This window comes from Anolis carolinensis, chromosome 1, assembly GCF_035594765.1.
Source record: "Anolis carolinensis isolate JA03-04 chromosome 1, rAnoCar3.1.pri, whole genome shotgun sequence".
NCBI classification, from domain to species: Eukaryota; Metazoa; Chordata; class Lepidosauria; order Squamata; family Dactyloidae; genus Anolis; species Anolis carolinensis.
In genome coordinates this window covers 238,800,242-238,826,076 of record NC_085841.1, presented here as the reverse complement: position 1 = coordinate 238,826,076, position 25,835 = coordinate 238,800,242, and the positions used below count along the sequence as shown (strand labels likewise).

The window sequence follows — 25,835 nt, the reverse complement described above, 5'->3', positions numbered from 1 at the left end:
TCCCGTCTTCTTAGTGTTGTTTTTTTACTTCTTGTCCTGATTTTTTAGTTTAATACTGGTAGCCAGACATAAAACAATCAGGGCCAGCTAACACCTCCCAATAAAGGATTCCCGCAGGCTGCCAGACAGGAAGAATCCAGACTTTGAAGCTGCCAGGCCATTAAAATGCTAATCAGGGTAATTAATTACAGCATTCACATCTGCCTCAAACAGACAAAAGTTCTTTCTCTCAACCTGAACTTTCCACAGATATATAAACCCCACTTGCCTAGTTTCCAGCAGACTTCATAATCTCTGAGGATGCCTGCCATAGACGTGGGTGAAACGCCAGGAGAGAAAGCTTCTAGAACATGGTCAGAACAGCCCGGAAAACTCACAGCAACCCAACTAATATCTACATCATCCTTTATAAGTGCCATCACCAGATGTGGCCACACCACTGATTTGTGTAAAGACACTATGATACTGGCAGTGTAATTTCTGGATCCTTTTCTAATTATGCCCACATAGGAATTCGCCTTTTGTTGGGTTGACATTTTCATAGAGATATCAACACTGATCCCCATATTCCTTGGTCACTTGCTGCCAGATGACATTTTGTTGTTGTGTGCCTTCAAGTTATTTTCAATTTATGGCAACTGTAAGGTGAACTTATCTAGGGATTTCTTTGGACTAGAGAGGGTTTTGCCATTGCCTTCTTCTTGAGCCTACAAGAATGTGACTTATTTAAGACCTACCAGTGGGTTTCCATGGTCAAGCTGGGATTTAAACCCTGATCTCTGGGGCCCAAGTCTAACACCCAAAACACTACTCCATATTGGTTCTCACACCCATCCGTGTATGGGTGAAATTGGAATTTGTATGCATAGTTTAACCTTTGTTTTCATGCAATTTTCATTTATAATTTTAAAGTCCACCCTCCCAGTTTAAACAGATCCTTTTGGAACTCTTTACAATCTTTTTCTCTCTCGCTACCCTAAACAATTTATTACAATGGATAAATGTGACTACCTCACTATATCCTCCTGTATCCATATTTTCAACCAAGAGATTCTCTGCACCTCAAGCTTGGTAGATATCTATGTTCTGCATTATCTTTCAAGAGCATTATAAATGTGATCCTGCTACATTTAAATATATCTCCACAGATTTTGCTTTTAAAATGGTGTAATAGGGAAAAGGTAGGTGTGTTAGAAGACCTGATAAGCATATTTGCATTTACATATATTATTGACATATTTTACCCTTTGTCTTTATTTGATGTTGTAATATTTCATCTATTATTTTGCCAGTGATTTCATGGTACTCTGATTATTGCCTGCTTCAGTTGGTTATTGTTGTTTCAGTACAATGGATTCGGTGTTTTCATTGTTTTGTGAAAATGTACCTGAAAGTAAGCAAATGACAAGCGGCCTACCAATGTTGAGCCCCCACTCGTTAAAACTAATTTTGGAGTCCCTAATGCAATGACTTTAAATGAACAAAGCAAAGCAAATTATAACATCCAGACATTAAGACTAGATCTGCCTCATCTGATACTTACAGAGAAACAACCTCTCTCAGTATAATAGTAATGCATAAATAATACAAAGGCACCCCTTTTATAGTATTTTCAGCCTGGCAGGTTTACATAAGAGCCAGCTGTAGAATTCACATATGTACATAGGATAAATATATAGATAAAATGGTATTATATGTTTATTAATTTTTGTTGGAGAAATAACAAAAAAAAAATAAGTCAATGAGTTAGGCCTGTATGATAGACAATGACTTTCATGCCTGGAAGCAAAGACTTGGGCCTTGATCTCCTACACAACAAATCTCTACAAATGGCAAACTGATTTATACATTTCATTTTGGTTTATCTTCCGATGCACCCAAAGCAATAAAGGCGACACACATTTTAGACATGAAATAATATTTAAACATCTGCATCACGCTTCTATGTATTTAAAGCCCTGTGTAATCTTGTCCATAATTCTGTCAGGTTAAGTTGTCATTATTATCTCATACATTTTAATTGGGAGAGGGGGCGTGCTCAATTGAAGCTGATAAAAACAGTCTTGCTGAAAATCTCCTGCTTAAAATTTCATAGGGTTTCCTTGCCCAAGAAAACCCTATGAAATGTAGGGGGGTCACCATCAATCAACAGCGACTGAGGCAAGCATAAATCTGCATAGACATCCATACAGCCACAAAGAGTGTGTCTATTCTACGCTATTGAATTCATGTAGCTTGACAACACTTTAACTACCATGCCTCAATGTTATGGAATCCTGGCAGGAGAGGATAAACTTGTTTTGAGCTCCTATTGAGACTCAGGGCCCTTCTGCACAGCCATGTTGTTTATTCATTCAGTCGCTTCCGACTCTTTGTGGCCTCATGGACCTGCCCATGCCAGAGGTCCCTGTTGGCCAGGCCGTGGCCGCCCCCAGCTCCTTCAGGGTCAAGCCAGTCACTTCAAGGATACCATCCATCCACCATGCTCTTGGTCGGCCCCTTTTTCTTTTTCCTCCCATTTTCCCCAGCATCATTATTTTCTCCAAGCTTTCCTGTCTTCTCGTGATGTTGCCAAAGTGCTTCATCTTTGCCTCTAATATCCTTCCCTCCAGTGAGCAGTTGGGCATTATTTCCTGGAGTATGGACTGGTTGGATCTTCTTGCGGCCCAAGGCACTCTCAGAATTTTCCTTCAACACCACATTTCAAAAGCATCTATCTTCCTTCGCTCAGCCTTCCTTATGGTCCAGGTCTCGCATCCATAGGTTACTATGGGGAATACCATTGCTTTAAATATGTGGACCTTCGTTGCTAGTGTGATGTCTCTACTCTTTACTATTTTATTGAGGTTGGTCATTGCTCTTCTCCCAAGAAGTAAACCTCTTCTGATTTCCTGGCTGCAGTCTGTTTCCGCAGTAATCTTTGTGCCTAGAAATACAAAGTCTGTCACTGCTTCCACGTCTTCTCCATCTATTTGCCAGTTATCAATCAGTCTGGTTGCCATAATCTTGGTTTTCTTGATGTTTAACTGCAGCCCGGCTTTTGCACTTTCTTCTTTCACTTTGGTGATAAGGCTCCTCAGCTCTTCCTCACTTCAAGCCATCAGAGTGGTATCATCTGCATATCTAAGGTTGTTTATGGTTCTTCCAGCTATTTTAACTCCAGCCTTGGATTCATCAAGCCCTGCATGTTGCATGATGTGTTCTGCACACAAGTTGAATAAGTAGGGTGAGAGTATACAGCCCTGCCGTACTCCTTTCCCAATCTTGAACCAGTCTGTTGTTCCGTGGCCTGTTCCATGGCCACACAGCCATATAACCCAGAATGTCAAGACAAAAAAATCCCACAATATCTGCTTTGAACTGGGTTATCTGAGTCCACACTAATAACCCAGTTCACATGTATTCCAATTCAAAGCAGATAATGTGGGGTTTTATTCAGCTGTGTGGAAGGGGCCTAAGACACAACAGAGCGATGGATTCACAATGCAGGAAAAAAGATTTCAGCAAAACATAAGGAAAACTTCCTACGGTAGGAGCTGTTCCGCAATGGAACAGGCTGCCTGGGGGCCCTTCCACACAGCCCTACATCCCAAAATATCCTGGAAGAAGATCCCACAATATCTGCTTTGAACTGAAGCGCCATGTTATCACCACTTTTAATGGCCATGTTTTTACTCAGTTGAAGCTGTATTATTATTATTATTATTATTATTATTATTATTATTATTATTATTTTCATGTCAGGAGCAACCGGAGTTGCTTCTGGAGTGAGAGAATTGGCCATCTGCAAGGACGTTGCCTGGGGACGCCCAGATGTTTTGATGTTTTACCATCCTTGTGGGAGGCTTCTCTCATGTCTCCGCATGGAGTTGGAGCTGATAGAGGGAGCTCATCCACGCTCTCCCTGGGTGGGACTCGAACCTGGCAGCCTTCAGGTCAGCAACCCAACCTTCAAGTCATAAGGATTTTATCCCCAGGCCACCGGAAGCTCCTAGCTGTGTTATTGATCTACTGTGATTGTTATGTATTTTATATTGTTGTATTTTATATTGTGTATTTTATACTGTTGTATTTTATTGTATGTTGTTGGGCTTGGCCCCATGTGAGCCACCCCGAGTCCCTTCGGAGAGATGGGGCGGGATATTAAAAAAACTTATTATATTATTATTATCTGAATCCACACTCAGGTAATGTGAGATTTTTTTTTGCCTTGATATTCTGGGATATAAGGCTGTCTGGAAGGGTCCTGGGACTGTAGTGGAGTCTCCTTCTCTGGAAGTTTTAAGTCAAGGCTGGATGGCCATCTATCGGGAGTGCTTTGATTGCATGTCAGAATAGGATTGAGTTGGATAGCCCTGGAGGTACAGTAAAGTCTCACTTATCCAACATTCGCTTATCCAACGTTCTGGATTATCCAACACATTTTTGTAGTCAATATTTTCAATATATCGTGATTTTTGAGTGCTAAATTCATAAATACAGTAATTACTACGTAGCATTGCTGCATATTGAACTACTTTTTCTGTCAAATTTGTTGTATAACATGTTTTGGTGCTTAATTTGTAAAATCATAACCTAATTCAGTGATGGCCAACCTATGACATGCGTGTCAGCACTGACACGCCTAACCATTTTTGTTGACACACTGCTGCATGCAGATTGATTGGATGACTATGTCTTTTGTGGCCAAATTTGGTGTGATTTGGTCCAGTGGTTTTGTTGTTTACTCCATGGGAATTATGCACATTACATTTATATATATGATCTCATTCTATTATTATTGTAGTATATTATCATATTATTACCATTATATTATTATTATATTATTCATGATACATTGAAACTAGAATAGAGAGAAATCAGCATGGAAACTGCAAGAGGTACCATAGATTGTTGTACATGGAAATAATGGTAGTAAACAGTTTTTGATTTATTAAATACAGTTATATATTACAATTATACATTTTTGTTATTTAAACTATACATATTGCGAAATTATGGTTTTTTTTCTCAAAGTGACACACTACCCAAGTCATGCTAGGTTTTTTGGTGAATTTTGACACACCAAGTGCAAAAGGTTGCCCATCACTGACCTAATTTGATGTTAAATAGGCTTCTCCTTCATCTCTCCTTATTATCCAACATATTCGCTTATCCAACATTCTGCCGGCCCGTTTATGTTGGATAAGTGAGACTCTACTGTATATTATTATTATCTGAGTCCACACTCGGGTAATGTGAGGTTTTGTTTTTTCTTTACCTTGATATTCTGGGATATAAGGCTGTGTGGAAGGGTCCTGACTGTAGTGGAGTCTCCTTCTCTGGGAGTTTTTAAGCCAAGGCTGGATGGCCATCTGTCGGGAGTGCTTCGATTGCATGGCAGAATAGGATTGAGTTGGATAGCCCTGGAGGTACAGTAGAGTCTCACTTATCAATCATAAATGGGCTGGCAGAACGTTGGATAAGCAAATATGTTGGATAATAAGGAGAGATTAAGGAGAAGCCTATTAAACATCAAATTAGGTTATGATTTTACAAATTAAGCACCAAAACATCATGTTATACAACAAATTTGACAGAAAAAGTAGTTCAATATGCAATAATGCTATGTAGTAATTACTGTATTTACGACTTTAGCACCAAAATATCACAATGTATTGAAAAGATTTACTACAAAAATGCGTTGGATAATCCAGAACGTTGGATAAGCGAGTGTTGGATAAGTGAGACTCTACTGTATTGAGAAATTATGGGTTTTTTTCTCAAAGTGACACACCACCCAAGTCATGCTAGGTTTTTTGGTGAATTTTGACACACCAAGTTCAAAAGGTTGCCCATCATTGACCTAATTTGATGTTAAATAGGCTTCTCCTTCATCTCTTCTTACTATCCAACATATTTGCTTATCCAACGTTCTGCCGGCCCGTTTATGTTGGATAAGTGAGACTCTACTGTATATTATTATTATCTGAGTCCACACTCAGGTAATGTGAGTATTTGGGGTTTTTTTTGTTGGTTTTTTTGTTTTGTTTTTTGTCTTGATATTCTGGGATATAAGGCTGTCTGGAAGGGTCCTGGGACTGTAGTGGAGTCTCCTTCTCTGGAGGTTTTTAAGCCAAGGCTGGATGACCATCTGTCGGGAGTGCTTCGATTGCATGGCAGAATCGGATTGAGTTGGATAGCCCTGGAGGTACAGTATATATATCTGGCTACCAGTATTTAAAAATCTCCAAAATCAGGACAGTAAATAAAGAACAAACACCCCGAAAACAGGAATTCCAGACATGAAACAACCAGAGCCAGCTAACACCTCCCAACAATGGATAACAAACTCTACTGTATCTTCAAATTCTATGGCTTTCTGTAGTCTGGTGAGGCGCCTGCCTTCTTCGGCAGAGAGGGCTGAAGACCACCTCAAACCACAACTCCCAGGATTCCACAGCCTCGAGCTCTGGCAGTCAAAGCGGTGTCAAAGCGCCTCAATGATTAGACGGTGTCGATGCAGCGGAGGGAGGCACGACCCGCGCTCCGGTACGCCACGCGTGGCTCCGGACCTGTGGAGGCGAGGAGGGCCGGTGCCAGGCCAAGTGGGCGCGGGGCTGGCAAGGAGGCTGTGCCAAGGCATCCCGGCCTGCCTCTCCTCTCTCGCCCTCCCTCCCTCCCTCCCTCCGCCTTTCCCGGGTCGCCCATCGCTCCGGCAAAAAGGAAAGGAGGAGGGTTGGGGAGGGGGAGAGAAAAGCGGCGGGTGACTCATCGCCTCGCCGCTCGCCACGCAGAATTGTAAATCAAGGAGCCCGAGCAGCCAATGTGAGGCGCGTCTCCAAGCAGAGCCCCGAGCGGCGGATGGCTGCCTGCAGGAGGAGCAGGAAGCTGATGCGCTGAAGAAGAAGAAGACGAGGAGGAGGAGGAGGAGGAGGTGCCTGACCCCGCCGCCCCACCTGAGCCTCCAGCGGGGGAATGGACACATGTTGAGGGACCCCCAGCGCCAGGAGAGGAGCCCCGGAGAGGCCCGCAGCAGCCGCCGCAGAGGTGAGGGCGGCGCGCATCCCCCGGACCCCTGGCCCTCGGAGGCAAGGAGCTCTCTTTCTCCGCAGCTGCGAGGTACAGCCAGGGCTCCCCTCCTCCCCCGCCCCCCCCCCCCCTCCCGGGCCGCATCTTCGCGATGCTCCACGTCTGAACGGAGCCAGACCCGTTTCCACAGGCGAAAGAGTTTTGATGCTCCTGGGCGAAGAAAGGCAGGCTGCGCATCCGCAAGGGGGGATCTGATGGGGGAAGTCAGGTGGACCTTGGCAGGAGAGGCCTGGTGGGTGTGCCTCTGTGTGTGTGCATGCCTCAGAGTTGTGCCCCCCCCCTCCCCACCACCACCACCATCACCACCAATACGCCCTCCTAGAATGTGCCCTCTCCTGAGCATGGCACTTCAGCACCAGAATCAGGGTTGATTTGAGCAGGAGAATATAATTTTGCAGGAGAGAGGATGCCTAGTGTGCGTTTCCCTCATGGCACTCCACACCTTGAGAATCAGTAGAATCATAGAATCATAGAATCATAGAATTGGAAGAGATCTCATGGGCCATCCAGTCCAACCCCCTGCCAAGAAGCAGGAAATCGCATTCAAAGCACCCCAGACAGATGGCCATCCAGCCTCTGCTTAAAAGCCTCCAAAGAAGGAGCCTCCACCACAATCTAGGGGAGAGAGTTCCAGTGCTGAACAGCTCTCACAGTGAGGAAGTTCTTCCTAATGTTCAGGTGGAATCTCCTTTCATGTAGTTTGAAGCCATTGTTCTGCGTCCTAGTCTGCAGGGCAGCAGAAAACAAGCTTGCTCCCTCCTCCCTATGACTTTCCTTCACGTACGTGTACATGGCTATCATGTCTCCTCTCAGCCTTCTCTTCTGCAGGCTAAACATGCTTAGTTCTTTAAGCCACTCCTCATAGGGCTTGTTCTCCAGACCCTTGATCATTTTAGTTGCCCCCCTCTGGACACTTTCCAGCTTGTCAACATCTCCCTTCAATTGCGGTGCCCAGAATTGGACACAGTATTCCAGGTGTGATCTGACCAAGGCAGAATAGAGGGGGAGCATGAACCAAGTCAGAAGCAGTGGCTATCAGGCGGACATTGTTTAGCCCCAGGACTTCTGATGAGATGACCCACTAGGGCAGTGATTCTCAACCTGTGGGTCCCCAGTTTTTTGGCCTACAACTCTCAGAAATCCCAGCCAGTTTACCAGCTGTTAAGGATTTCTGGGAGTTGAAGGCCAAAACATCTGGGGACCCACAGGTTGAAAATCACTGCACTAGTGTAAAGCTTTATAAATATCACATGCTGGCAACACACATTTTAGACATGCATCATTTTGTGACACAGTCATTCAGTTTTGTGAACAAAGTGGAGGATAAACCAACCCTTTATAACAGATACGGACACATATATATGGTAAACGGTAACAACAAAACGTTGTTGAAGGCTTTCATGGCCAGAATCACTGGATTGCTGTGAGTTTTCCGGGCTGTATGGCCATGTTCCAGAAGCATCCTCTCCTGACGTTTCGCCCACATCTATGGCAGGCATCCTCAGAGGTGTGAGTTCTGTTTGAAACTAGAAAAGTGAGATTTATATTTCTGTAGAAAGTCCAGGCTGGGAGAAAGAACTCTTATCTGTTTGAAGCAAGTGTGAATGTTGCAATTCATCACCTTGATTAGCATTTAATGGCCTTGCAGATTCAAAGCCTGGCTGCTTCCTGCCTGAGAGGATCCTTTGTTGGGAGGTGTTAGCTGAAGCCATTGAAACCCACAAGCATGTAGACAATTTCAACAGAAAGGAGGAAACCGTGAACATGAACAAAATCAGGCTACCAGTATTTTTAAAAAACTCTAAAATCAGGACAGTAAGTAAAAAACAACACTCTGAAGATGGGAATTCGAGACAAAAAACTATCAGGGCCAGCTAACAGGGCCCCGGCTGTGGCGTAGGAGGGAGAGCAAGCCAGCTACAATTAACTGCAATGAATCACTCTGACCAGGAGGTCATGAGTTTGAGACCGCTCGGAGCCTATGTTTGTTTGTCTTTGTTCTATGTTAAAAGGCATTGAATGTTTGCCTATATGTGTAATGTGATCTGCCCTGAGTCCCCTTCAGGGTGAGAAGGGCGGAATATAAATGCTGTAAATAAATAAATAAACAAATAACACCTTCCAACAAAGGATTCCCTTAGGCTGGAAGCAGCCAGGCTTTGAATCTGCAAGGACATTAAATGCTAATCAAGGTGATCATTTGCAACATTCACACTTGCCTCAACAGATGAGAGTTCTTTCTCCCAGCCTGGACTTTCCACAGAAATATAAACCCTACATTCTTAGTTTCCAACAGAACTCACACCTCTGAGAATGCCTGCCATAGATGTGTGTGAAACATCAGGAGAGAATGCTTCTGGAACATGGCCATACCGCTCGGAAAACTCATAGCAACGCACTGTAACAACAAAATGTATGGGGACACAAATGTGTCTCATAAAACTTTTCATTTATATATTTAAAAATATATTTGTGCACGACAAACTTACACACTCCAGCCAACACACAAACATGTCACAACACACAGTTTGGAAAACTCTGTGGTAGTGACTTATCAGTCAATATGGATATGCTACAGCAAATTTGGCATGTCTGTGTTTTGTTTTCTTTTGTGCCTCTAGATTTGTTCCACCTATTGCGCATTATCTCAGCTTGTGCTTGTGGTCCATGCCTTCAATTCCCCATTGAAAACCTGGTCTCTTTCCTCCTCTGGCAAAAACCTGAACTTTGTGAAAGGGCTATGTGATACTCTGAGATGTTGCCTCCTGCTGTTTTGCTTGGGATACATTCTTTAGTCCCTCTGTGTTGGTTTCCCTTTGGCGCCAACAGCCTGTCATTTGGGAGTGATGCTGCCTTTAATCAAATCTGTCCGCTTCTACCTCTTGATTTCCTTGTTTATTGCAATAGGTCTAATAAGCCCTGGTTATGAGCCATGCCCTCAGTATACCTAACAACGTATACATATGAAATAAAAAGACTATGTACAGCTCCATTCAGCGTTTAAACATAAAAGAGGGGTCTGGAAGGCAAGTCAACGAAGGAGTCCAAGTGATCAGTAAGATGATATAAGCTAATATGAGGGAAAGGGACACTATCAGCAAGGCTATAAAAGGCCACACAAGCCAAGAAACTGCTTTATTCATTAGGCCACTGGCCCCATCTGGTCCATTACCAGGAGCCTTTAGAGGAAATGACCACAACAAATGGCTGTAATATATTAATTTCCTTGTCAGTTGTTCTCAACAAGGATTGCTGACTCTCTTAACAATTGCACAAAACCCAGAAATCCAGCACATGAAACTTTTTCTACTGTACAGTGATGGAATAGGCATCACTCGTCCAGTTTTTACTTATCTAGGAAGAGAGGCAATGCCATGAAAATGTTGGCATCCTTACTCCTCTTTCCCCAACTCCTAGAAAAAAAACTTCCTGAAGTGTAAGAGGAATATTATCCAAAAGCATTGATCTGGCTGACTAATGGAGCTCCGTTGCTGCTGCTTCCTATTCTCCATCTCTTCTGCTGTCAGCTGTACATAAACCCAGAGCCACCAGGTGTACATAAACCCAGAGCCACTCTGGACCGTGATCCCAATCCACTGACAACCCTTCCCTGCTCTGAAACCTTCAATGAAGGAAAGATCCTCATATTCCAAGGCTGTGTATTTAATTGTTTGACATCTCTTCTGGGCAGAAAAATGCTTTCCTAATTTTTAGATAGACTGTCTCTCTTCATCATTTTAATCCATTGGTTTGTGTCTTGTCCTTTGGAGCAAGGACCCCAACAAATTGCTGCAATGCAGAATTGTTACTTTTGGGCCAGGTATAAATCCAACTAAGGAATCTTTGTGTAAAGATGGATTCTGCACTGACCAGAAAGTTAGCCTAGGGTTCAGTGATAAAGTACATCATTTGCATACTGAAGATCCCAGGTATTTGATTCATACCCCACTTTTTTTCCAAATTGGAACCCAAATCCATGGCATCTCAAGTTAACTAGTAATGCAGCAGAAGACAGAGAATTCCGCTCTTGGAGGTTGCAGTGGTTGAGAAGTTGCCAGTCATTACAGGTTGAACATCCCTTTTCCAGAAATCCAAAATTCTCAAAAATGCAAAATTGTCCCCATGAGTGGCTAGGGGAGTGAAACCTTTGTATTATAATGATTCAGTGTACACACACTTTATTTCATACACCAAATTATTAAAATATTGCATCAAATTACTTCAGGCTATGTGTATAAACTGAATAAGAAACATAAATTAAATTTGTGTTTGAACATAGACAGACAGACCTATTTTGGAGATGGGATCTGTCTGTCTGTCTATCTATCTATCTATCTATCTATCTATCTATCTATCTCAAAATACCGGAATTCCAAAATCTATTAAAAAAAATATTCCCGGATTCTTCCAGTTTCAAGCATAATGGATAAGGGATGCTCACTTGTATTGATAATACTCTGTTAGATGGTCCCGAGTCTAATAATATCATATACCTACAATTTCAGGGTTTTAAAAATCATTTTAATTATTTTAATCTCAAGTATTATTCAATGAGCCTTGGGTGGCACATATCCCAAAATGACTTTTTGAGACAGATCCAAAGTCACTCAGCACTTTATGACTGAATTGATATTTAAATCTTAACCTCCCAACAATCATCAAGCATTGTAGCCAGCTATTCACATTTCTCTTCTCAAATCCACCAGTACTCCATTCAGCCAATTTTCTCCAAGCATTTTCAGGTTATGTCTGTTGTACACATACTGAATCAGAAATTTATCTAGTTGATTTTAATGCCTGTGCTCCAGTACTGAGACTCAAGTTTTCATTGTAAGTAATACTTGAAAGTTTGTACTTTTCCATTCCCTGATGTTTGGCCTAACAGGGATTTTGCATTTTTGAAAAAAATAATGACCAGTATTGCTGTATACCTTGTTTTAATTCTTTGACCTTAAAATCTTCCCAACTAATTCCACAGATATATGGGCAGATTTATTGATGCAAATATTGAGGAAAAGGTTGCTGATGATTCATGTGAAAGACTTTCAGTTGTGATGGAAGAATGCTTTGCATGCACCAAGAGGCTTCTGAATAAGGGCTCTGAAAACAGGTTTTAGGGACAAAGTTCACAGCAAATTAAGTCCTATCCATAGATGAAAAAGATCATAGCTCAGTGATAGACCACAAAGATGGGGATCTGCAACACAAATGGTCCTTGAACACTATTTGTTTTTACGACTTATTTAAGTAGCTCCCCTCCCCCCATTATAAACAAATATACTTTTGCATACCTGGTCAGGCTTCTGGGCATGCAAAAGCCATTGCCTTGTGTTTGGGTGCTTCTGATTCACTGATAGAGGCATGGAACTGAAAAAAACTAGATGTGAGTGTGGATGATATGAAGGCTCATAAATACCTTTGCCTTCAGTTACTGAAAGTCAGGGATGATATGATAAACATGTTTAAATGTTTCAAATGATGTCATATTGAAGAAGGGACAAGCTTATTTTCTGCGGCTCCAGAAATTTGAAAACAGGGCAATGGATTCAAAGTACAGGAAATAAGATTCCACCTAAACATTAGGAAGAACTTTCGGATGGTAATTGTTTCTGATGGGTCTATGGACCGTAATAAATGTTGTTGCAGATGGTAATTGCTGTTGGTCAACAGAATATGCTGTTTTAGAGCATGATGGGGGTCTCCTTCCTTGGAGGTTTTTAAACAGATGCTGGATAGCTATGTGTTGGGAATGTTTTGATTGTGTATCTATATCAGACTCTATTATTGGAGAAGAGAAAATATTTAGACATTTAGAGATTAAATGTAGATAGGACTTTGATAGTTACTGTGTGCTGAAGTTATGTTTTCAGGAGTCCCTGCTCCCCACCCTGAACTCTTATTTTTTTCTTATTTGGATAGCTGTCTGTAAAATCAGAAATAATGTGTGTATACTTAAGCTTATTTATTGAATGTCACTATTTCTTTACTTTTCACACTAGCCCATAATCTGCACTGCTTGTTTAATGTGACCCTTAGCTACTCATAATCTCATTGCTAGGGGAAACTTTTGTCTCTGCTCACATGTAGCTCCTGCCTGTCTTAGAGAAAACAAGCCACCAGCTATAGTTAATTTGAATGCTTGGATCAACTGGAACAGACAGATATGGAAAGGCAACCAATAACTTAAACCTGTATTGAGATTTTTTTAAAATTAAGTGGGGAACAAATAAACAAAATTCTCTAGAGTCCTATTTAAATCCAGTAAGGATCAAGCAGTGCAATCCTCTGTCCAACTATTTTGAAGAGATGTCAGAAAATCCCAGGAGGGCTATTAAGTTGGTGCTCTGTAAGACCCAGTAGCTACGTAGGGATTACGCAAATGGCAAATGGAGGAATTACTCACCATGCTTCTTTGATTAGTTATAAATGGCTGCCTTTTAGCTCTGGAATTGTTTTACTTACCTTTACTGTTTGTTATTTGCTAACATCTGTTGTGTCATCTCACTTTGCTTCTGAAGGCCTCAGTTTATCTCCGTCTCTCCACAAAGAGGCATTTCCTCAGCATCATAGTCTTACCCAGGGATCAATCCATTCCCACCCCCACCCCCCACACTGGTGACCAGAGTGGCACATGACTCTTCAGTGGAGGACATTATTAGACTGTCATTACTATTGTGCTCCATGCCATTCCTTTTACATCCTGACACTCAGTCACATGCAATCTGAGCCAAGCAAGTTGTTGAGCTGTCTGCAGCAATCTCCAGGTCATTTTTCTGAGTGCTTATAATTAATTTAGAACGTTGCGTCTTGCATAAGGGTGTCGCATGAGTCTGCACAGTGGCTCTGACTTTCCATTAGCTCCTATTTGTCACAACCGTAACCATGGCATGCCCCTTGCCCTTTCCATGAATTTATTGTGAATTCTGTCTTTTCCCCACAGGTTATGCCACGCCTCAGACTTACTGGGTGCTTGCTAATGAAAGAGAAAGGTTGATATTGGTCCAAACATTGCATGACGGCCCATAGAGCATAAACCAAGATGGCAGCTGGAAATACGGCTCCTTTGGGAAGGATCTTCACTACTGTGCCACAGGTGATTGATTGCACAAGAACTTGGAGAATGAAAAGATTTGGCAACTAGGAACTATGTATAGATTACTGAAGCCACACACTTGCTGGTAGTTTTGCTCAGACTTTTCTGAATCAATACATTATATGATTAAGAAAGTCTACAACTTACTACTTCCTAAGTCTCTAGAGAGGAAATCATTACAGATTCTCAGTACAAGCCCCAAGGCATTTTAAAGCTGAGATTGTTATGGCCTCTATAGTCTTTCTTCCTTGGTAATGTACTACAAAACTTTGATGATTTTGCAGCCGCAAACTGAATTGACTAGCACTAGAGTGCTTAGTGGGAACAACTGGTATATTCTATGCTGGAGGGATGAATCCCCTTAAGGTTTTATGGCCATTTCTACTGCAGCTACCTTAAAAGTTAACTTCCATAGTCCCTTCGTTGACTTAGGCTGCTGTGATCCTACACCATTCCAGCATTGCAGTTGAGCAACATCTGAACCTCATAAATATATTGCCGATCTATTGCCACTATGACATAACTTGTAACTTACCTCTGGTCAGTGAAAAACAGCTGTGTGATAGAGATCTAGATATCCTACATGTAGTAATTTGGACATGGAGACATTCAGTCTGCAACTATTGTTGCAAGATTACCCCGGCTGAACTATTGCTGGTATTCAATTTATGATCTCTGGGTCAAAGAGTAGTTGCTAAAAATTTCTGACACATTAAATGGACTATAGTGATTTTGTGATATTGTTAGATACATCTCTGTTTAAAATACAGTAGAGTCTCGCTTATCCAACATAAACGGGCCGGCAGAATGTTGGATAAGCGAATATGTTGGATAATAAGGAGGGATTAAGGTTATGATTTTACAAATTAAGCACCAAAACATCATGTTATACAACAAATTTGACAGAAAAAGTAGTTCAATATGCAATAATGCTATGTAGTAATTACTGTATTTACGACTTTAGCACCAAAATATCACAATGTATTGAAAAAATTTACTACAAAAATGCGTTGGATAATCCAGAACGTTGGATAAGCGAGTGTTGGATAAGTGAGACACTACTGTAGTTGGTTTTTGCTTTGTTTCTATTTTCTAAATGCGGAATGGATCTTGTTAAGCTGCATTTATTAAAATGGGAATCTTTCTCCCTTTCTCTCTATATGTTTTACTCCCTAGAAGTAGGGAATATGATGTCATGTCAGCAGAACTGCACCTTAGACCACTGCTTCTTAAACTATGGGTCTCAACTTCAAATGGGGCCTCTTTAGCTCATTGTTGGGGTCACGAAAAATTTAGCAACAGTAAGATATTTCTGATCCCCAGTGGCCAGTGGGTTAAACCGCTGAGCTGCTGAACTTGCTGACCAAAAGATCAGCAATTCAAATTCGAGGAGTGGGGTGAGCTCCCGCTGTTAGCCCCAGTTTCTACCAACCTAGCAGTTCGAAAACATGCAAATGTGAGTAGATCAATAGGTACCACTTTGGCAGAAAGGTAATAGCAGTCCATGCAGTCATGCCGGCCATATGACCTTGGAGGTGCCTACGGACAATGCCGGCACTTCGAGTTGAGATGAGCACTAACCCCCAGAGTTGGACACGACCTTTACCTAAGATGTTTCTAAATGTCACCCATTTACACAAATCTGTTAGCAACAATGTGCATTGTTTACAGTGGACTCTGCAGAAGATGCTTCAGTTGTACTTCGCAAAAAGGAAAATCAGACTGTTTAGCAAGCTTTGCAAATGCTCATTGATCCTCAATAAATGCAGTTTATATCTTTATATACCATGTAACAATTTATTGGATGGAAAAGGGTCATGGGTGAAAAAAGTATTAAAAAACCCCTGCCTTGGACCAGAACCAAATTATTTTTTATTGGTTCCTTCAAGATCCATTAGAAGCTATGGTTCAGAACTATCCTTAAATTGCTGGGTTGTTATGAGTTTTCCGGGCTGTATGACCATGTTCCAGAAGCATTCTCTCCTGACGTTTTGCCCACACCTATGGCACATCTATGGCAGGCATCCTCAGAGGTTGTGAGATCAGACCTCACAACCTCTGAGGATGCCTGCCATAGATGTGAGCGAAACGTCAGCAGAGAATGCTTCTGGAACATGGCCATACAGCCCAGAAAACTCACAGCAACCCTGTCCTTAAATTCTAAAATTACAAGTACTGAGATTCAAAGATGCCTCCAGGCACATGGTGATATCTGGCCTTGATACTGTCACTATGCCTAACCCGGGAAGCATTTCTCCATAATGTCAGAAGTGTGGGATAGGCTCAGTGTCGACTGCAGTGTGCTCTTCATCTTCTTACAGGCCCCGTTTCCATGCGATGGGGATTAGTCCTGCCATTGAAACCAAATTCCAGAGCTGAGCCTCGCCTCTAATTAAGGCTGGATGCAACAGTCCTGTCTGCCCAGAAACAAGAATAATAATGCTGAAATTGAGTTGCACAGAGCCTCCCTTCTCCTGCCTGTTGGTGTGGAGGCAGGTGTTGGGAGACTGTTCAGCGGAGGCCTGTTTGCTCCTCATTCTGGTTCAGCAGAGACCTGTCATTGCCGGGCCTACTGTGTTGCCATGGCAACGGAGGAGTCCACAACAGCTTGGCACTGGCGTTTCAGGCTCTACGGTGACAGGGTTTTTCTTTGAAAAGCCAGCGGTATTGCAGCCGAGGATTGGAAAGAGCCCAAAATAAGAGTCATAAAAAATAATCCCTGACTGACCGAAAGGGACTGTACCAAAGAGCCTTAAAAGTCGAACGGCTGTGGCAGAGACCAAAAAGTCGGAGGCCTTGAGGTAGCGCATGTCAGGGGACGCAGCCTGTGATGAAGACTCCGCCTGTAATAAGACAGGATGGGAGAAAAAGGCTAAGAGCCCCACACAGGTGTGCAGTCAGCCAATAGGGCACATCGTACAAGTGTAATATGCCATAGCCCACCTCCCCTGTGGACTCTGGCCTATAATTTCCTGTTGTCCCTGTCTCTGGAGGTAAATCGCTATTTACCCAGACTCTTTTATTTTCTACCTTGCCCCTTTGGAGATCATGGGATCTTCTCCACTCCCAAATGCCCAAGTTGGAGTTTAAATACCAAATTTCAAGATTCTCAGTCTAAATGGAAGGTTTTTTTAATCATGTCAGAAGCGACTTGAGAACATACTGCAAGTCCCTTCTGATGTGAGAGAGTTGGCCGTCTACAGAGATGTTGCCTAGGGAACGCCCAGATGTGTTACCATCCTGCTGGGAGGCTTCTGTCATGTCCCCCAAAAGCTAGAACTGACAGACGGGAGCCCACCCATCTCGCAGATTCGAACTGGCAACCTTCAGGTCAACGACCCTACCTTCAGGTCAGCAGTCCAGCCGGCACAAGGTTTTAACCCATTGTGCCTCCTCGCCTAAATGAAGTGAAGAGTGAGGATAGTGAAGTCTTGAATTGTGAGATTTTGTATTCGTGTTTCTGAGCCATTCGCTGTCTCCCTCAGAAACTTCATTGCAATGCCAAACTAGGGTTGAAGACAGAGGCTGGCTTTATCCGCACTGCACAATTATAGCAGTCTACACCACTGTAACCGTCATGGCCCAATGCTATTGAATTATGGGAGTTGTCTTTTTGTGATATGTTTACCCTTCTCTGTCAGAGAACCCGGGTGCCGTAGCAAACTATAAATCCCATGGGATAGAGTCCTGGTAGTTAAAGTGGTGTCAAACCGCTTTAATTCTGAAGTGTGGGTGATTTATAGGTTAGGACAATGGTTCCCAACCTTTGGGCCTCCAGGTGTTTTGGACTTCAGCTCCCAGTAAAAGGTAAAGGTTTCCCCTGATGCTAAGTCCAGTCGTGACCGATTCTGGGGGTTGGTGCTCATCTCCATTTCTAAGCCGAAGAGCCGGCGTTGTCCATAGACATCTCCAAGATCATGTAGCCGACATGACTGCATGGAGCGCCATTACCTTCCTGCCTGAGTGGTACCTATTGATCTACTCACATTTGTATGTTTTTGAACTGCTAGGTTGGCAGGAGCTGGAGCTAACTGCAGGCGCTCATTCCGCTCCCAGGATTTGAACCTGGCACCTTTTGGTCCGCAAGTTCAGCAGTTCAGCGCTTTAACACACTGTGCCACCAGGGGCCCCTCACAATTCCTAACAGCTGATAAAATGGCTGGGATTTCTGGGAGCTGAAATCCAAAACACCTGGAAGCTCAAAGGTTGAGAACCACCGGGTTAGGACAATATTTTAAAGGCAGGTATTTCATTAGGTTAGGACAATATTTTAAAGGCAGATCAATGTTAGTTGAAGCTTTAAAGTGAATATCAAAGGAGACTGGAATTTGCCTATGGCTTCTTTTTTGGCTGCATTATTGTGAAATGTGGATCAAGGGGCTGTTGGGAGGACCGGAGAAAGAGTATCAGAGTATTGACATGTTAAGGGTCCATATATAAACACTGTTTAACTGTCTCTTCTGCTGAATCATGTGCAGGATGGTGAGGATGCTGAGACAGCTTTTCCTGTCCCTGAAGACGAGGAGGATTTGGACAAGACCTTGGGAGTTGAACGGTTTGGAGACCTGATCAGCAAGTCTGTGCTCAGAGACCAGGAAAAACATGGCCGCAGTTACAGTGAGAGTGACTTTGAATGTACGTATGTCTTGTAAACCTACCTTAGCTTACTATCACAGTGCAGACCAACAACACTTTCAGGTATGAACTGTTCTTAATTATATGAGAGGCCCAGTTGCCAGTCTTCCTAGTCATCTGCAGAACAGATTAACACATAGTTTACCACTCTATGGATGGCTTTCCAGCCATTTTCTCCATATTATCAAGTTTGGAAGAATTTCAATGGAGTATACTCATCCTAGCGAGAACCTAAATGAACGAAAATGGTAAAACGAGACCTAACTTTGTATTTTAAAACCCACAGATATTTAATTTTAAAATTGGTGACATGTGGGGATATGAAACATTTAGTAGTATATTTCAACTTTTACCATTACAATTTGATTTCCATAATAGCTTTCAAAACTGCAAATTTCAAATTTTCAAGGTTTGAAATATTTTAAAATATTTGACATTTCCAATGTCTCCAGTATCATTGTATTTTGAATGTAGCCAATGTTGATGACTCATTGTATAAGAGTAGCTGTGTTGGCTACAACAAATTAGAATTAAATTCAAAGAAACTTGGCAGCATTGCTTTATCTGGCCCACAAATAACAACACTAGATTTCAAACCCTACTGGCTTCTTTATCATGCAAATAGAGTAAAAAATCATGCAGGGGAAGGAAAATCTCAGAGTTTTGTATTACAAGTTTGTATCCTGCTTGAGGTGGCGTCTACAGTAGCCATGATGGAAGGTCATTGCAGATAAAGGGCTATGCTCCTCTTGGCCATAAAGGGAATGGGAACAAAGGCAGCAAAAGAAATTCAATATGTTCTTTCTCCGTTGCATAAAATATTCTTTGGGACATACTTCTCATTTTTCTCCAAGATATCCTGACCCGGAAGCAAACAACTCCATGATAATTTGTGTGTCTCCCATCCCATTTAGTAAAGTGATAGGCAGACATAGACATCTTTTTGACCATGGAGTATGGTGGTTAGAGCACCTTTAGCAAGGAACAGAAAGTTTACATGTATGCCTTCAGGCAAACGAGGGAGCTTGGAAAACTGATTATGATAGATGCATCATAATTTGGGGCATTAAGTTATGGACACCATGGTCTTAGGCCTGATAGTCTGTTTGTTGCCTATGGTGCAGATGTTTTTGTCTGTATTTTTGGTGAAATGTACTTTAGCTATTTCTCTTGTAAACCCAAGAGGAATCTCAAAGTTTTAAAAATTCTATCTGCCTCCACAGAGATCTCAGGGTACCATATCATGAACCAGCTGTGAAAATGAATTTCCAGCATCATGTATGGATATGTGTGATTGTTATGTATAGCTCTTGCCAAAGTCTTATTAACAATGTTCCTTTGTGATGCAGGCCTAAATGCATTGCTCTCAGTGTACTTACATTGTTGCACTTACTATACCTTCTTTCTTCATTTCCCTTCAATTAAGCAGTTTTGATTGACAGCAAAAGAAAGAATTTATTTTCTTGTATCATAATGCAAAAGCTTCCACTTAGGCATTTTGCTATAGGCTTAAAACTGATTCTTTCATATCTCAATTTCCAAGTTTTAATTTTTTTCTTGATTAGTTTATATTTTTATTTATGGCAAAACCTAAATATAAACCATTAGGCAATTTAAAGCATATATAAAACAAACAAAAATGCACAAACATCCATTATAAGGCTTTTCTGGTCTTCAGGAAACAGAAAAAATTGAAATCAACCAACAGTAGAATTAAGAAGTACACCAAAAGATGCCTGTTTTTTCCTTATGTGGGTTGAGGCAGGTTGCTGCAGATGATGTCTTGTCCCATTTAGTTATTTGAGTTCTCCCAATGGAATCAAGAAGAGGGCCTCTGAGCTTTAATTTTGCCCTAGATTGCGGTCTAGTTTGGAAAAAAGCTGATAGATATATGTCTGCCTTTCAGCCAGAAGGTTGATTTAAGCTATCAGTTTGGTATGCTATAATCTTTATTGAGACATGACCTCACTTGAGGAAGATGCGTTCCTTTCTTTTTCTTTTTATAAAGCGTTTGTGGATGGGTTCCATAATGCTCAGCTTTGATTGATCATGTTATGGCCTAAGAATGAATTCATCACTTTCTAAGCAGGACTGCTAATAAGAATGAAGATTTTTATTCACAGTCGCCCATGACATTGCTTATTTTCTTGGGAGAGGTTAAACTATTTGCTCTATAAAAGCATCTAACCAGAGTGGTGGGAGGGATATGGCTGCCTAGCTTTAATATAATGTTTTGTGAGTTAGTATATGAGGAACTTACTGTTTAGCACCTGGCTTTAGCTGTTACTAACCCTGGATCTGAGAGGGTGAATTATCTCATGACTACAAAGTAAACAAACAAAAACAAAACAAAAAGGTTGGCTGGCATCTAATCTGAAACAGAGTTGCTTGGCAAATTCCATTAAGTTATTTGGGGAGTGTGGTTGGCAATTTGTAAAGGACTATAACCCCATAGCCTAAAGGCACAGATCCCATTTGATCTTGGAAACTACTGGTTAATACAGTTTGAGTACCCTTTATCCAAAATGCTTAGGACCAGAAATGTTTTGGATTTTTGTGGATTTTGGAATACCTGTATGTACATATTTGTACATGATGAGATATCTTGGAGATGGGACCCAAGTCTAAACATGAAATTATTTAATGTTTCATATATACCTTATACACATATCTTGAAGGCAATTGTATGTAATATTTTAAATATTTTGTGCAAGAAACAAAGTTTGAACACTGAACCATCATAAAGCAAAGGTATCACTATGCCAGCCACTCATGTGGACTAGTGTTTCAGATTTCAGAACTCCAGATAACAGATGTTCAACCTGAACTTGAATGAAAGACCACTAGTTTATAGGTTTGAATGTTTCAGTTGTCCACCTTGATTAGCTTTGATTAGCCTTTCAGTATCAAAGTATGGCTGTTTACTGCCTTGAAACTGAAAGGCTAATCAATGCCAAATAAATGCTAATCAAGGTGGCCAATTGAAACATTCACATCTGCCTCAAACATACAAGGGTTCTTTCTCCCACCCTGAACATTCCACAGATATATAAACCCCACTTGACTAGGTTCCAACATACTCACAACCTCTGAGGATGCCTGCTGTTGATGCAGTTGAAACGTCAGAAGAAAATGCTTATGGAACATGGCCATACAACCTGGAAAACTCACAGCAACCCAGTAATTATTCACATATCTAGTTTCCAAGGTCAAGGAGAGCAGTTAGTTACTATCATAGTCAGATTTCAAATAAAAACCTGTTTGTCTTAAAGGTGCTGCCATATTTCTGTGCATAAATTAATTAACTAGTTTTTTTTTCCTTGATGATGTTTACCAAATGTTTTTCCTTCAGTAGCTTTAACCTTCTTGCTTGTGATATATATAGGCACCCAGACTGAATACTCTAAGTTGTCTGGTATACAATCAATTATTCAACTAATTACAGTATTTGTTTGTGGCTTCTCCGCCCATCAGTGTCCCTAAGGGAATCTACATCAGATAAAATCAGATTAAAGTATTCTTGAAAAACAGGTCATTCAAAAAAACAAACAAAAAAAACACAAACCCACAATTTTAAACACAGAGACAGACACAAGAAAAGAGCCCCAAAAGCTAACCCTAGTTTTGGGGACCAAAAGCAATGGAAAATATCATGGTGTTGACTATCTCCTGGCAGCTCAAAACAGATGGACCCAGGCTGACTTCCATGAAAACAGAGCTCTCCAATAAAATGTTATTAGTGACTCATTTACTCACCAGCCTTGTTTCTCAGTCTGGAGCATCTTCTGCTGAGTATCTTGCTTACAAACAATTGCTATTTGGTTGGACCAGAAACTGACTTTTAAGGACAAAAGGGAGGCACAGTTTTCAGCTGGTCTTTGGAAGTTCCCTTTCAGGTCATGAGAATAAGTGTGATAAAAATGAAACAGGGGTTTTTGTATGAATTCATTTGCTTCTTTCCTTCTTCAGAGGATAATAAGGCACAGAAGTAATTTAAAATACAGGCAGTCCCCGAGTTTCAAACATCTGACTTACAAACGACTCATAGTTAAGAATGGGGGTGAGATAACAGGAAGCGAGAGAAATCTACCCCTAAAAAGGGAAATTCACTCCTAAAAGAGTTATTGTGGAAGCTTTCTTACCAATCATTGTTTCCAAAACAAGCCAAATTTTTCAAAATCCAATTGTCACAGGGACAGAAAGTGAGGTGAAATTTTCTGAACAGGGGTATAGATAGCAAGGCAGACACCACAGGGGTGTCAACCCTTCTTTATGCTAGCCAAAGTGTGTGTGTGTGGGGGGGGGGGGGGGAGTTACACTTTAAAATGTACCTGTTCCAACTTACATACAAATTCAGCTTATGAATAAACCTACAGAAAATATCTTGTTCATAACTTGGGGACTGCCTGTAGTTTGCACTTCCATCTGGGAACTATAGCTTTTAACCCACCCACACTCTTTCATTGCTTCATTCTGTGATACTGAATGGCATTTTCTCCCACTTTCCATTTCTGAAAGTGTCTTTGTCAGTCTATACAGTGTTCCCTCACTTATTGCGGAGGCTATGTTCCAGGACCACCTGCAAAAAGTGAAAATTCGTGAAGTGAGGATGCTATATTTGTGTTGTTTGCAAGTAGCATCTCTGTCCCCTCCTCGCCTCTCAAGCACGTGCATGCGCATACCCACTGCTGCCACTGCCTTGTGAAGTGAAAACAAAGCTGCTTCAGCCTCCTTTTCTCTCCCTTCCTTAGGCTTCTCCTTAGGAAGAAAGAAGGATTTATAAGGGATTTATAATATTATTTTATGATTTATACTATTATTTCAGTGTTTATTAAAAACCCACAAAACAGTGAGGGAGTGAAAAGTGAACCGCGAAGTAGCGAGGGAACATTGTATATAACAGCTTATTTATTTATTTCGTGTCAAAAGCATTGTACAACAAATACATTTCAAATAATGGAAATTTAAAAAAAAGAAATCCCAAGCAACTAAATAGTTTTGGACCAAAAATGGGCAACAGCAACTGCATTGTCTGTAGCTTTAAACAACTCCTCCTCTGTACATGAGGCAGGGCATTGTGAGCAAGCATACATATGCTGAGTTGTTTGTTCAGCTCCACAGTCACACAAGGTGGAGGATTCCTCCGGGTAGTGCCACCTTGCCAAGTTGTCTTTTGATCTCCCCACTCCACTTCTGAGTCTGTTCAGGGACTTCCAAGTTGCCCATTCTTGGTTTGCCCCTGGAGGAAGACCCTCTTGGGGGGCCATCCAGTTAGAATTGCCAGGTTTAGCTGCCCAGAGGGACACTCTTGCTGTTGCTGGAGGAACATCAAGAGGAGTGGTGGTTCTCATGAAGCCCTTCCTTGATTTGAGTCTGGTGGGAGGAGGGTGATAGCCATGCAGTGGGTGGCTTTCACAATGTCTGACCTTTTTTCTCTCACCGTTAGCAGCAACTTCCCGTCGCACGTCAGGAGGGGCAATGCCAGCTAACTTGTAGAGTTTATCAACAGATGTAGGTTTAAGGCATCCCGTGATGATTCTGCATGTTTCATTTAGTGCTATGTCCACCTGCTTTGCATGGGCAGACTTGTGCCAAACAGGACAGGCATACTCTGCAGTTGAGAAAGACAAGGCCAGGGCTGATGTTCTTATTACTTGTGGGTCTGTACCCCATGCGCTGCCAGTCAGTTTCCGCAGGATGTTATTGTGTGCAGCTACTTTGTGCTTGGTGTTCATGCAGTGTTTCCTATATGTTAGTGTTCGGTCTAAGGTGACACCAAGGTATTTAGGATGGAAACAGTGTTCAAGCTCTTGGCCTTCCCAAGTAACTTTCAGTTTCCTGTTGGCTTCGCGGTTACGTAGGTGGAAAGCACACACTTGTGTCTTGGCAGGGTTAGGCTTCAGGTGGTTCTCTTTGTAGTAGCTGGAGAGATCTTTCAAGGCATTGGTGAGTTGCTTTTCAACTGTTTCAAAATCTTTTGCTTGTGTTGTAAGGCCAAGGTCATCAGCATATATAAAGCTCTTTGTGAGTGGTGGTTGTGGCTGATCGTTCGTGAAGATATTAAATAAGGTTGGTGCAAGAACGCTGCCTTGGGGTAAACCATTCTTTTGCCTCCTCCATCTGCTTTTCTGGCCCATATAACCATATAACCATATAACCCATATAGCCATATAACAGCTTATTATATGGGGAAAAATCTACTTCCTATTTGAATGCTAACAAGCAAATTAAAATCTAGAAAAGCTGGATGGGCTTGATTGGTTTTGGTAACAGTTTGAAAATATACCCAGAAATGTTTTCCTGTGTACATCTTAGAAAGGCATTTAGTGCACACTAGTATTTAAAATTATTTTCAAGCATTCTTATATGAAGAATGGTGAGATAAAATATATGAGACAGGCTTGGATAAGTGGCAGAGAAAGCCAAGTGGCTGAGCAATGGGCAGAATTTTGTGGAGCACACATCACTGCTTTTGGGAAGTACCAACTCCACAATATTTGGGGGTTGTTTCACTGGTATTACCTGATAGCTGCTCTATGGAAGCACTGTTATGACTGCTTCCATAGGCATAACCAGGAGTAGCTCATAGCTCCATGCACATGATGTAGTAGACTGAAATCTATACACCTCATCCTACTGAGGCCGAGAAGTGTCTTCTCCTCTCTTCTCTGCGCTGCTGGCACTCTACTGGCATGGAGTTCCACATAGCCCATCATATGATGCAGAGCTACTTCCAGTGGATCTCTGTCAGCAATGTGCTGGCAGCACAGAGAAATGGAGCCCAAAAGAGTCAGGTGTATATAGAAGAAGCTGGGGAGAAAGCAGGGAATAATGGGAAAACGTCATGGGAAGGGATTCCATGATCACCAATGGTAAGGGAGTGCAGCATTACACTGCCCCATGGTTTCCCCTGCTGTCCCACGCTCCCCCCTGGCTTCTCGGCCTCAATGTGATGAGGTGTTATGAAAACATATGTTGCCAACTTCTTCCTGTAAGGCTTACATTGCCGTATAATGCAGTTTCAGAATGCAGATTA

The 25,835-nt window shown here is 41.8% G+C and overlaps 2 protein-coding genes across 3 annotated transcripts in view; one reads left to right on the top strand and one right to left on the bottom strand.

Moving 5' to 3' along the window:
• Positions 1-13,632, bottom strand: part of stk11ip (serine/threonine kinase 11 interacting protein) — a 63,179-nt gene extending 49,547 nt beyond the window's left edge. The window contains exon 1 of the mRNA XM_062967232.1: positions 13,534-13,632. The gene's annotated coding sequence lies outside the window, so the exon portion shown is untranslated. The remainder of the gene's footprint in view (positions 1-13,533) is intronic.
• Positions 6,495-25,835, top strand: part of slc4a3 (solute carrier family 4 member 3) — a 55,553-nt gene continuing 36,212 nt past the window's right edge. Inside the window, exons 1-3 of one of the 2 annotated variants that reach the window (XM_062967224.1) lie at positions 6,495-7,029; positions 14,012-14,164; positions 18,643-18,799. In XM_062967224.1, coding sequence (XP_062823294.1) covers positions 14,111-14,164; positions 18,643-18,799 — 211 coding nt within the window. In that variant the 5' untranslated portion in view covers positions 6,495-7,029; positions 14,012-14,110. Of the gene's footprint in view, positions 7,102-14,011; positions 14,165-18,642; positions 18,800-25,835 lie in introns of both variants that reach the window. The other variant, XM_062967225.1, reaches the window with a different exon arrangement.